General features: G+C 33.6%; 1 protein-coding gene across 1 annotated transcript in view; it reads right to left on the reverse strand.

Moving 5' to 3' along the window:
- Nucleotides 1–14732, reverse strand: part of DPP10 (dipeptidyl peptidase like 10) — a 351805-nt gene that overhangs the window by 86846 nt on the left and 250227 nt on the right. Inside the window, exons 9-10 of the mRNA XM_006759014.2 lie at nt 9647–9770; nt 5097–5135 (exon numbers count right to left, since the gene is read on the reverse strand). Coding sequence (XP_006759077.1) covers nt 5097–5135; nt 9647–9770 — 163 coding nt within the window. The remainder of the gene's footprint in view (nt 1–5096; nt 5136–9646; nt 9771–14732) is intronic.

Consider the following 14732-nt stretch of genomic DNA (forward strand, 5'->3'; position numbering starts at 1 on the left):
TTTTCCCCCGGCACCCGGGACCCAGGCCTTCCCTCCGGTCGCAGCGGAGAAGCCAAGTCTCTTCAGTCTTCAGTCGTCTTCAGTCTTCAGTGTTCGCTCGGGCCAGAGCCTTCAGTCTTTGCTCCGCACCTGCATATGCAAATTAACCACCATCTTTGTTTGATTAATTTGCTTACTCATCCTGATTGGCTGGTGGGCATAGCAGAGTGATGACCAATTTACATATTTCTCTTTTATTAGTGTATATTTGTTTGGAAAATGGTCAAAAAGTGCATAATGATATATATCTTAAGTGAACTCAGTACATTGTGTGTATGTGTGTGTTTGAGTGATGGGAAGGATGGGATGTTTCTTTAACACTGGATACATATGATTTACAGTTAAACTAAAGACAGTTTTTAAATTGGTTCAAAAAGAACTTTCATATCTTTTACATAAGATATGATTATGGTTAGCAATTTATTCTTTAAAAATATGAAAAATGTAAGCATCCTCACTAGTTTATCAAAATAATTTGTTTCTAATTTAGACATTCTTATAATATAATATTTAATATATTTTTCTGAAATCTTTCAGCAACTCTACGTATTTGAAGGCACATTTATAATGATGTATACATGAATTTATTAAAAGTAAAAAATCAAAAACCACAAAATAGAAAGGAATCTGTTGAAAAACATTTAATTCATATCTCCCTCTACAAACCTACAGTTGATGATGTTTAAATTAAACTCTAGTGGCGTGTTAAATTGAGAAAATTATTTTTTATAATTAAATTATAGAAACTACACGTATAGATTGCTTTCTCTTGCTTCAGGGGAAACATTAAGAAAATGGATTTACCTGACTAAACATTGTGTTCTTTCTTATTGGATTACTGAAAGTGATTATACATATGGTGTAATGAAAGGCTTCGATATGATTTTCTCTCTAGGGCTTTAAATGGCTTATAGGCCCTTTGTAGATGATCTGGCCCTCCACTCTTTCTGATCTCATCTTCAATTCTCCTCTTTCCTCTTTGTACATGTTTCTTCTAAATAGCACCTTTGTGCTATTTATCCCTTATCTGGCTCTTTCTCTTATCTTTCATACCACTGCTCTATTTCACCTTATCAGAGAGGGGTTTCCTGATGGCCTTATGTAAAGGGTGATCAAGGAAGCCAGGTCGTTGAACTCTACGTGAATCTCTTACGTGTGTGGGTGTTTAGGTGCATAGCAGGTAATGTTCCTATAGAATCAAAGCTCCATGGAGCAGGAACCTGGTGTTCTCCATTGCTGTAGCTCCAGAACCTGGGACAGCAGCAGTCATAATTGTGCTTAATAATTATTTCCTGAATGAATAAGTAAATTAATAAGTATTTTCATAAGAGTCTCATTCTATCTTTATTAGTAATAATATCCATTGATAAAATATAAGAATAATATTTTACTTGTCTACTTCATGGACATTCATGAAAATAGAAGATGATATACTATTATGTAAATAATTTAAAATCTGAAGTAACATACAATTCAAAGGTGGGACAATTGCATTACTGGGTATATAATAAATACTTAAAAGGTACTTGACTCTAAATCACACCTTTCAATTATGAGAGAATTTATATTTCATTACTTTCTCCTCTGGTATATTTGTTTCTATCTTTTCTTTTATAAATCTTATTTTTTGCCTAAACTCAGGAAACAAAATCTATTTCCAAATTTTTCTTGTTAGAGAGTATCTCCTAGTTAAGAAATCTCTTCTCAGAGATTCTAAACTTTTTATTCATCTTTGCATGGCTTGCAGTGCACTTTCTTAAATGCTTGACTTCTTTCACCAGGCAAGTAACAATTAAAGGGATTTTACAATTTTGTCTTTTTTAGTTCTATTGTCTAGGTCCAGGACATAGTAGGTGTCCAAATCATAACAGATAATGCATGTGTACAATGGACAAATAATATATATATATATATATATGGCGCCGATTCTGGCCTTCATGTGATATATATAACTATCACATTTAGACCAACCTATTAGCTCTTCCCTTACTCAACATTCTCCATTTGTGTTTTGCTTCAAAAACAAATTGCATTTTTTATACTATGGGAATATCTGGGCATTCTCCCTTTTTTATTAGCCCTCCAAATCTAGTGCCTTAAAAATGATTCAATAAAGACAGGTGAGGACTCTAATCTTTAATGCATAGTTGGGCTTAGAAACCTTCAGCATTGGATTATTTCTAGCTATGAACATAGCACTTCAGGCAGAACCCTCTCCTACAATTAAATAAAGAAAGTGGAGCCAACATCACTGTCAATCCTCATGACCTTAAGCAAGTCAGTGTTTATGACACACAGGGCAGTGAATTGGGGATACACTTTATCCCTGACCAAACAGTTTATATATTGGTTATCCCAACTGTAAGTCTTTTGAAGCTAGGGCAAACATGCCTGCTCTCTGCTCTTCCTACTCTCCAGAAAGCAAGCATATAATGATTATGATGCTTCGCCTCATAACGACTGCCATCCTCATCCTTTAAATTTCATCAAATTCTCAGTATTCAATGAAATTTCCTTAAGCTTCTGGAGAAAAAGTCAACTGTGACAAACTATCATTTACATTTTCTTACTGAATAATTGATCACTGGTTTCTTTGCTTAAAAATAGTTTCTATTACACATTCATGAAATTGGTATTTAAAACATAGGTAACAAAATACCAAAAAAGCATATATTATGTTGTTGTATGTTAGACAATTATGAATGTCACTGGCAATAAAAATGATAGCAAAATAGGTTTAATATTCAGGACAATTCAGAATACACCAATATCCATATATTACTGTCTTTCATTGTTTTTATTTTCAGTATTTAAATTAATTTTGTGAGCCCTAGCCAGTTTTGCTCAGTGGATAGAGCATCAGCCTGTGGACTCAAGGGTCCCAGGTTCGATTCCAATCAAGGGCATGTACCTTGGTTGCGGGCACATCCCCAGTGAGGGGTGTGCAGGAGGCAGCTGATTGATGTTTCTCATCAATGTTTCTAATTCTCTATTCCTCTCCCTTCCCCTCTGTAAACTATCAATAAAATATATATTTAAAAAATTAATTTTGTGAGAGTCCATTATTGGCTATAAAAATCAAGGTTTTTGACCCAATTTCATTTTGCATGTTGCCTAAGAATAAGCAACTGATACGATATATACTTATGCCTACATGTATATGCTTCAACTAAGCAAAAGTTTAATCTATTTACACATTTTATTTGTTTATTCAGCAAATATTTATTGAACTTTTAACAAAACTCTATATTAGGCAATTGGTTTACAATGGAGAACAACAACAAAAAAATGAATATACTGCCTCTTCTTGTGAACTCAGTAAGAAAAATCACAGAAATAATTGTCTATTACTCAAAAATTACACTTGACTTTAAAATAAATTTTATTGGGGGAAGTGATTTTGTTAGGATGATTAGAGGAGGTGGCTTCTTAAGTAGGTGATTTAAGGTAAGGTTTGTAAAATGAGCAGCCTTTACATTAGAAAGTAGTTGGGGACTTCTCTTCAGAAGAAATGGTTCATATAAGAGCCTCATGAGTACAAGAGTTCATGTGTCTAGAATGAAGAAAACAATTGAAAGCATGGTAAGGCACAAAGCTGAAAATACTTTCAATGTAATTCCTTGTAGACTCTTTAAAAACGTTGGGGGTTTTTTCCTGTAGAATAAAAGGATAGACAAAAATTGTTTCAGTTGTGAGAGTGAAGTATGGGGGTGATTTGGGTGGTGATCAAATCTATATCTCGACAAGGTCATTGAACCAGCCTGCAGTGTGAAGAACAGATTGGCAGGTGCATTAGGGGTTGAGCGTGCACCAGTTGGGGAAGAACTGCAGTACCTGTGGTTTAATGCTGGACAGTGTTTGTAAACTATAGAAAAATGACGTGAGATCTTTGAAAGTAAAATCAAAGGTGTGGTGATGAATATATGCACGTAAGGCTGAGAAAGAATTTAAGAATAGATTTATGATTGTAAGAGCTGGATGGATAACTCTGTTTTTGACTCCTATGATAAGAATGCATAAGACTGAATAGAAAAGAGATGTGTTCAGTTTTTTACTTGTGAAGTGTGCAATTACTTTTATAGATTTAGGAGGAAATGCCAAGCATGAGTGTAGATATTTCAGAAATCAGGCAAGCAAGTTGGTTGGGCCTATACATTTGGAGGTCTCAGTGTATGGGTGGTAATTGAACCCATAGATATGGATGAGAACTAGGAAGAGAATTTAAAATAAAAGATGACTATAAAGAACAAAACAAATAAAACAAACCAACACTTCTCTTTGCAAAAAAGTAGTGATGGAGTTAATAGTAAAATGGGTTCAGACATATGTGGATGATCTCCTTGGATTTACTTCTGAAATGTCCAGTATGAGACCATGTCGTAGAGACATTTGGAACTTTTTCTATTGTGATCATGTAGATTCCAAATTCATTTGTGCCACAAACTAGAGAGGAAGTGCTCATATGAATATCTCCAGAGAACCAAATTATTGGGCAATCTGAGCACTGTTAATGGTTTCTATTTTTTTTCTTTCTTGTGCACAAAAGTTTACTTATATGAATGATCCCCAAAATGGGTGATTGTTATTCTGCAACTTATATCTTATAATAAATGGAAGCAATATTTTCTTTTTTTTTTTTAATAAATTTTATTGATTTTTTACAGAGAGGAAGGGAGAGAGAAAGAGAGAGAGAGAGAGTCAGAAACATCGATGAGAGAGAAACATCGATTAGCTGCCTCCTGCACATCTCCTACTGGGGATGTGCCCGCAACCCAGGTACATGCCCTTGACCGGAATCGAACCTGGGACCTTTTAGTCCGCAGGCCGATGCTCTATCCACTGAGCCAAACCGGTTTCGGCAACAGAAGCAATATTTTCATAAATATGCCATAAAAATGCTAAGTCATAAATATTTTCATGGAAAAGACTCAGTTAAACATGTACAGTCTTAACATTATATTTCTAAAATAACTTTGGAAAGGTATTGAATTATAAATGGGTGAACTGGATGTGCACAATGGACAAAATGTGACATAAAGAAACAACCTATACTATACCTGCTTGGAGAGCCACGTATCTGATGTCATCTCGTATTTCTGAAACAAAATTATTAACTTTATGAAGCATCTAAAGAACAAAATGAGCATACATCAATTTAACAACATTTACAGTGTTATTTCAGGCATTTTTTTTCCCTCTCTTTCACATGGTGAAATACCAGGAATTAAACTAAATAAATAATTATGAAATTGGGATTAAATGATCATTTAATTATAAAGTCTTTTCTTTAGTGAACTCCTTCAGAATCCTCAGCAGTATACTACTAGGGTAATAGATCATTTTCCCGTTCTCTTCCCTTACCTCACTCAAGCTTTTTGAACCACTCGACACTGTTTCTTTTCACCTCTAGGCATCATCAGGAAAGAAAATTATTAAGTCCTTCAAAAGAACTGGGCAAGTAGCCAGGAATAAAATTAAAAGGTAGACATTCTTTCAATATTCAATCACCTCTTTACCATATTCATACACATTTGTTATGACAAAAATGTTATGATCTTTTAAAATAATCTTGCAAACAATAAAAACCAAAATCATATTTCAAAAAGAGAAATTAGATTAAATTAATCTCAAGATAACTATTTATAGGTAAAATAGTTCAGTGTCACTGTTTGCATGTAGTAATTTATTAAATATATTGTAGTTTTCTGGAAAATATTCTATAAGAAAAGTATAAATGAAGAAAAGATTCATTTATAAAATGTCAATTCAAAATTTTCTTCCTCTTGATTTCTCCTTATTTGAACCTCAGCAATAACCCGTATTTACATTTAAAAAAAAAACACAGAATAAAACATCAATTTCCACTGCCTATTAATATCACTGTTTTATTAGAATCCATGAGATTCCAAAATTTCACATGCAATTACTTATTTCATATATAGTATAAAGTAAAATATTTTAACTCTATAAATGGAATTAAATACAGTAGGATACCAATAAGGTATCAAATCAATAAGATGATAAGGTTCCCATTTCTATTTCTTTATTGAAGCATTTTAACATATATTTGTTGTTACCTGTATAAATTATCATCTAATAGAAAAGATGATAAGCTGGCTCCAACTAGAGTACATGCATTCCAATGATTTTTATTATTTTTAGCTAATTTTACAATTTATTTTATATTTTTAAATTTTAAACATATATAAAATTAAAGGCCGGGGAATAATAATCTCCCATAGACCCTTAACCCAGCTTCAAAAATTATAAAAAATACACCATCTTTTTATTTCATCAACCTCCCATACTTTACCATTAAATTATCTTAAAATAAGTCCAAAATATCATATCATTTTACCTGTAAATTCATCATTCATTTCTAATACATATCTTTAAATAGCAACAAGACAATTATCACACTTACCAAAATTAATAAATATTCAATAATATAGTCTAATATCCAGTCAATGCTCAGTTTTCCTTGAACTCAAGAAATGTCTTCTTTTTTTACATTAAATTATTTATTTATTTTAATTTTATTTTTTAAATTAATTAATTTTTAATCTTTATGGTTGAAAGTATTATACAGCTTCTCCTTTTCCCCCTATTAACCACTTCCAGCCCACTCCTGTCTCCCCACGCTGAGGCCCTCACAACCCCATTGTCTGTGTCCATGGTTTATGAATATAAGCATACAAGTTCATTGGTTGATCTCTTCCCACCCACCTTCCCCTGCCTTCCCTCTGAGATTCAACAGTATTTTCATGCTTCTATATCTCTGGGTCTATTTTTCATCATCATTTTATTTGGTTCATTAGATTCCACATATGAGTGAGATCATGTGAAACTTATCTTTCTCTGACTGGCTTATTATGCTCAGCATAATACTCTCTAGGCCAGTGATGGCGAACCTTTTGAGCTCGGCATGTCAGCATTTTGAAAAACCCTAACTTAACTCTGGTGCCGTGTCACATATAGAAATTTTTTGATATTTGCATCCAGAGTAAAACAAAGACTTATATTTTTGATATTTATTTTATATATTTAAATGCCATTTAACAAAGAAAAAAACAACCAAAAAAATGAGTTCACGTGTCACCTCTGACATGCGTGTCATAGGTTTGCCATCACTGCTCTAGGCCATCTATGCTGTTGCAAATGGCAAGAGTTCTTTCTTTTTTATTGCCACATAGTATTCCATTTTGTAAATGTAGCATAGTTTTTTAATCCACTCAGTTGCTGATGGGCACTTAGGCTCTTTCCAAATCTTAGCTATTGTAAATTGTGCTGCTATGGACATAGGGGTGCGTATACACACCGAGAGGAGACTCCATCTATGAATGGGACAATGACATTCAAGACCCAACAGCATCAGGAGAACCCAAATATCTTATGTAGGTGGCCTCTGTAGAACACCCAGCCCAGGAGACCTGAGAGCATGCACCACTGGGTCCCAAAAAACATCTACTACATAAGACCAAACCCCAAAAATCTGGGTAGCATAGCAGTTTGATCTAATACATAGAAAATATTACAAAGGAACAGAAAAAATGGGGAAATAAAGAAACAATCCCCAAAGATTGGGGGGAGGAGGGAAGGAATCACCAGAAAAGAAACTAAAGGAAATGGAGGCAAGTAATTTGTCAGAGAAACAATGCAGAATAATGGTTATAAGTATGCTCAAATTTCTGGATCAGAAATACAGACAATTCAATGAGAATTATAAAGAGCTCAATGAGAAATTCACCAACATGAGTAAGAATCAAGTGAAAATGAAGAATAATACAGCCGTAATAAAGCACACAATGGAAGGTTTCAACAGTATACTAGAAGAAGCTGAACACTGAAACAGCAAGTTAGAAAACAAGGTAGAAAAACACACAAGCAGAGATGCAGCTGGAAAAATTTAAAAAGCAGGAGGAGAGTCTAAGGGAGCTTTGGGACAACATGAAATGAAACAACATCTGCATAATAGGGGATCCAGAAGGAGAGGAAGCTGAGCAAGGAATAGAAAACTTGTTTGAAGAAATAATGACAGGAAACTTCCCTGACTTTAGGAAGAAAAAAATCACACAAGTCAAAGAAACACAGAGAGTCCCAATCAAGATGAACCCAAGAAGACGACACAAAGACACATTATAATTAAACTGGCAAAAGTAAAAGACAAAGAAAGAATCTTAAAGGCTGCAAAAGAGAGATAGAAAGTTACCTACAAGGGATCTCCCATTAGACTATCAACTGATTTCTCAACAGAAGCACATCAGGCCAGAAGGAAATGAAATGAATTATACAAAATGATGAAAATCAAGGGACTGAATCTAAGAATACTTTATCCAGCAAGTCTATCATTCAAAATTGAAGGGGAAATCAGGAGCTTCACAGACAAAAAAGGGCTAAGGGAGTTTATTACCATCAAATCAGCAATTCAAGAAATGCTAAAGGGACTGTTTTGTTTTTAATTTTTAAATTACAGTTGACATATAATGCAGTTTCTTTCTTCGATTCTTTTCTCTATGGTATATCTTGTACTTGCACAGAGAAGCAATGAACTAAAGACTTAAGAGGTCCTTTACATAGATAGCTAGAATTCTTCTCTATATAGCTCCAAATTCTGCCAAATTTCAGCCACAATAGCCTCGTACTCTGATTCTTCCTGTCTACTTGAAGCAAGGATACCACTGTGCCTTTCCTGGACACCATCTCCATTGCACTGTGGTCTCAAAAATGTCACCAATTCGAAGTCATATGTATGCCCATCTTGTGTATTAACTTTATTTCACCATTTATTTTCTAATCCTCCTGATGTCCAACATCTGAAAATAGATTTTTAATATTTTTGTACAGTTTTATATTTGTTTACAAAGAGATGCTAGCCTGATAACATTTACTCCATCTTGTCCAAAGACAGAAATTCAAAAATCCTGTCATTATATAATTGGGAATCCTTTACCAAGTACAAGTATATAACAATTTAAATGGATTACAGTATTTCCTCCACTAAGAACCTTAACATTACACATTCAAAATTTACTACAGTTAATAAAAACTGATTACAGAAATCTAAATACAACCTGATTTCAAAATACAGTATTTCCAAAACCATTTTTTCTATCTTTACTTAATTTAAGGAAAGAGATACTGTATGTTATTTTAGAAAAATAATCTAAACTATAAATAATTGAGTTTTGAAATATGTTTAAAGAAAACATAAAAGAAACTTTCTATATTCTCAAGTTAATCAAAGTCAAAATATTAAAAGACTTCCCAAACTTGAGAATGACATTATCATGGCTTTGGCTACCCTTTATGCTACATAATAATCCTTAAAAAAAACTTTGTTGTTGAAAGTATTACATATGCCCCTCCCTCCACCCCCATTGACTTCTTCTAGCCTACTCCGCCCCCTGCCCCAGGCCTTCACCACCCTATTGTCTGTGTCCATGGGTTATGCATACATGCATATAAGTTCTTTGGTTGACCTATTCCTAACCCCCTTCCCCCATCTTCCTTGGTACATTTACACAATGGAATACTATGCAGGTGTAAAAAATAAAATAAAAATAAACTACATCATTTTAAGCATACAAGAAAAGTTAATTATACTCACTCTACTACAAGCACCAGTTGTGGTCTCACAGACCGTGAGGATGGAAATGTTCTGAGGTCGGTTTAACCATCTGACCACCGTCTTGGTATTGCTTACCCATTTAACCATTGTGATATAATATTCTCTAGTTGGAAACAACATTAAAATTCACATTTAGAGCCAGAGAACTTGTATAGTACCAATAATATAAATTGTTATATGTAAGAATAACTTAAACACTATAGATATAAGAATATCACATCATAAGAATTTCTATTTATGTATATAAACACATCACTTTTTCAAATATTAATGTATATAAATACAAATACATGCCTATGTATGTATATATCTACATGTGTGCAAACACATGTGCATATACTAATATATACATGCATCCAAAATATACAGAAAATTTGAGAATAAAATTAAAAGTGAACATTTTCCCAGAAAGGAAATCCTTGAAAAGATAAAAATAATCAAAATACTAGACATTTTCAAATAATTTTATTCTCTACTTATAAGTAATAATCTATGTGCAAACTAAGTATACTTTTTCTAAGCTAGAATCTATTTTATTTTTAAAAATATAATCAATAATAAATTTAAAAGCAAAGCTTATTCTTGACAATTATTATTTATGCATGGCCTCCACGTTGTTTCACTCTATGCAGAACTATGAATGGTTTGTTTTAGTGTTTGTCAGCTACGGGCAAAGGGCCAGTCTCAGTCTTATTCATAGTATTGTCTACAATATTTTTTCACTCGTATTTATTTAAAACTGAAGGAGAAGAGGGGGTTATTGGATATTTGTTACACTGAGTATACTAATTTGGGAGGCCCATGATGTCCTCAGGCTAGTTGGAGATTGGGAGTTTATATTTTTTCTTTATATTTCTTTCACTGTAGATTCTGTTTGGAAATTTACATAGTATATTACACAATTCCCAAGCCAAACAGAAGATAATGCAATTACCAAAATTAATCTATTAATAATAACAACAAAAAAAAGCAACAACTTTCCAGCCAATGTGCCCAGTTTCAGAATAGATGAGATACTTCAGCAATGGCTTGAAAAGTGCCACCTGTGAGTATGATCCTCACATTAACCCACCTGCTTTTAATGTGACTTGGGGAAAAAAATCACCTGTGGGAGAAAAGCCTTGTGAGACAAATCGCCTGTCCTTATACACACCTGGGTTAGACATTCAGCTACATGAATCTTACACTTCTAACGTTACTGAGTACCTACTGCTTCCTCTAGCAAACCTGTTACCCATCAAAGTGAAGATGTCAGTAGTAGGGCAAGCATAACTATCATACAGGAAGCCTGCAATATTTTCTTCAACAATCTCTTCAAGACATTCGGCAGCTTTCACAACCCAGCTGAGTCCCACTCGAAAATTGCCTAGAAACTCAGTCTAATCGTTGTGGCAAGTTCCCCAAACAGAGTTAATAAGACCAGGCAACTTCAAATCAAATATGCAATGGTTTAGGATTGATTCATCTTTGCCCAGATCAGTGTGTGTTGCAGTTCTTCAAAGAATTATGTCCTGTTCATTTTTACTTTGTTTTGTTTAAAGGGATTTATTTTGCATGTTATTATACCTGGCAGTGTGAATACTAAAAAAGGGAAAATGCAAGTATTAAACTTTAAAAGATTTATCTAGAAGATTTAACATGGAGAAAATGATGGTGGGTACTATAATCAATCAGGAAATACTGAATTCTGACAATATATATTTATGATTAATTAGTATAAATGTTCTTTGAATTAAAGAAAAAATAATATAATGATTGTAAACAATTTACCAAATACCACACAATCAAGGTCACATTTATGGAAAACATATAAATAAAACTGCTTTACAGAATATAAGATAAAATAACATGAAAGGTTTTTAAAATAAATAATAACATCAGCAACAAAACAATTTAAATATTCTTCTTGAGTGTTTTCCCTTTTAAAGTAGCCCTCAAGTTATGGAGTGACAGGGCAAAATAACACTGTCACATTACTGGTATAAGCTGAGAACAAGGGGTCACAAAAATGGGATAACTAAAAAAATATTTCAAGTAAGTACAATAATGTCACAGACACAGAGTAAGGAGAAACCAAAACCAAACCACTACCTCTACTCCTCAGACTACAGATTTCTGAACATAAATGATAATCACTTTTCCCCCAAAGATGTGACAGATACATAGCATGTGGAAACATCTATATGATTCAATATCATAAAAATAATATAATTTAATTATTTAAAATCCATACCTGTAAATTCCAATAAAGATACTAAATGCTTGCAATACCTTAAGCTCATAGTGTAACAGTTTACAAAATGTTTCTTCTTCTTCAGATGAGATGAATTGTCTAACTTACACTGGGCCTTAAGATATTCAAGAAGCGTCATTCATTATCTTAGTTCCTACCATGCTATATTCTGAAGAATGAACTCAGGCCATAATTCAAACACTAATAAAGATAAGAGTCTGTCTCAGCTGACGTGGCTCAGTGGTTGAGTGTTAACCTATGAACCAGGAGGTCACAGTTCGACTCCTGGTGAGGGCACATGCCTGAGTTGTGGGCTCAATCCTAGTAGGGGATGTGCAGGAGGCAGCTGGTCATGACTCTCTCATCATTGATGTTACTATCGCTCCCTCTCTTTTCCTCTCTGAAATCAATAAAAATATACTTTTTAAAAAGTATAAGAGTCTGGACAGAATTAGTATTAAAGAAAAGTTGCATTCAGGATCTGAATTTGTTTGATAAAGGGTCTTTAGCTGATTCAATGATATATATTTGTAAATGATGGGGGTATGGGGAAAGGAATTGGAAAGATAAATTATGCTTTTCTCTAATAAACGTATCCTTATATTTTCTTTATAGAAGATATAAATGAATTGAAATTTATTTTGAATTCTTTGACACCCAGTGGTTCTCAACCTTCTGGCTCTTTAAATATAGTTCCTCATGTTGTGACCCAACCATAAAATTATTTTTGTTGCTACTTCATAACTGTAATGTTGCTACTGTTATGAATCGTAATGTAAATATCTTATATGCAGGATGGCCTTAGGCGACCCCTGTAAAAGGGTCGTTTGACCGCTAAAGGGGTCGTGACCCACAGGTTGAGGACCACTGCACTAGAGCATAAGTATCTGGTTGAAGAGAAGTTCTATCCAATGATAAGACTAGCTTGGGGACTTTTTCTATTGTAATTGTAAACATTAGTTATTATAACTAATTAAATCAACCAAACAAAAAACCAAAACAAATGGCCTAATACCTTCAGATTAAAAGCAAATCTTGCTCTTTGGGTGGGGATTAGAGGATACAGTTTACAAGGTAGTTCAAGTCAAGAGAACGTCTTTCTATATTCATCTTATTAATCATCCTCCCTATATAGGTACATATGTGTTTAATTATTATTATTGTTATCATCATGGTGATTTTTCTTAGAAATAAAAAGGCTATAGAGATGGTCATATATGTAATTCAAGCATAGTAGAAAAAAAGAATCACACTGCCTAATAGGTTCACTTATTGATTGTCACTTTGCCAGGTCATGTGAAAATGAAATAAAAATATACTGTAGATGGTTAGATTGCATGCCAAAAGAGTAAATACATAAATGATTGTACAGTGAATTAATTATTTAGATATTTTATTATTGTAAGTGTAAGCAGCATCTCAAATGCTATTGGTAGCTATGAACACAATACAAACTCCAGTAAGAAGAGTGGTCATTTGATGGCCTTAATAGGGCATAAGAAAAGTATATTACTAATCAATTATGTTATACATGTTTATCCTTTTACGTTGTAAAAATAACAATGGTTTTGTATTGCTTGGGGCTTATAGAATATTGCCACTGATAAATATGGAAATATTGTTACTAGTACTGGTATAAAAAATAATATATTTAAAAATATGTATAGAATTTGAGTTAGCTTATAAAAATTTAAGACTAAGATGGTAAAGAAAATACAAAAGAAAGGTAAGGGAAATAAGTTACAGAGGGAAGCAAGTTTTACCACAGGTAAACTTCATGTCCAAAATACACTAATGCAAACAATGAAAACATGATCAGTTCCATGATTCACAATCCACTTAAGAAAAATATGTCCGGTTTTCTTGAGAACACAAGTACTACTTAGATAAATCATAGATATACTAGTGTATACATGGAGAAAGAGAAACTAAAGACGAGAGAGAGAGAGAGAGAGAGAGAGAGAGAGAGAGAGAGAGAGAATGACAGAGAAACAAGTCAGAAACAAAAACAGAGAAAGAACACTTCTCACATTGCTTCAGAAAAATCACGGTGCTCTTGTGGACATCTCCAATACATCCCTAAAGTAATAACAATGATACATTTCTTAAGGTAAATATTATCCTTAAGTTATTTGTGTCCAATATTCTCCATTTGCCAGATCCATCTCCAACTCTTCCATTTCCAGAAGCTGGACTCTGCAATGAAGCTGCCTTGACAACAGGAGTCCACTGCAGGAACTCAACACTTGAGAAGAGAGCAGGGTATTTATCTCCAGGACCCACTCCCTGCCAGGGCACGGCTTGGCAATGACTGGCCTTTTGCACCTGTGGACAGGTCCTACTGGATGGCCCATTTGTTCTTAAGTTAAAGCCTCTTCAGGTTTCATCAGTCAGCCTGCCCCTTACTTTGGAAGTCCTGGGCCAGTAATACATTTCTGCTGATGCAGACTGGATGTTGATTTCCCATCCTTCGTGAGTCTCCCCTCAATCCTGTCCATATCTCTGTTAATTGTCCTTTAATTACCTACATTTCATTACCTTTCTTGAGTGTGTTACCTTTTTAATTACTAGGACCCTGATCAATAAATTATGAAAGATGATATGCTCTTTTAGATGTCAAGTATTTAACTAGGGAATGTTTTGGGGAATTTTCCCTATGGGTATGGTGCTAAGATTAAATATCAGAGATATTGATAACCCTAAAACAAAACCAAGAAAACTAAGAGTTTAGTTTCCATTTAATGTGCATCTAAATGAATGTAGCTTTTATTACTCACACCATGGATCTCTCTCTCTCTATTTTTTTTTTTTTGCACGTTTGTGTATCTTTGG

This window comes from Myotis davidii, unplaced genomic scaffold, assembly GCF_000327345.1.
Source record: "Myotis davidii unplaced genomic scaffold, ASM32734v1 scaffold373, whole genome shotgun sequence".
In the NCBI taxonomy this organism is placed as follows: domain Eukaryota; kingdom Metazoa; phylum Chordata; class Mammalia; order Chiroptera; family Vespertilionidae; genus Myotis; species Myotis davidii.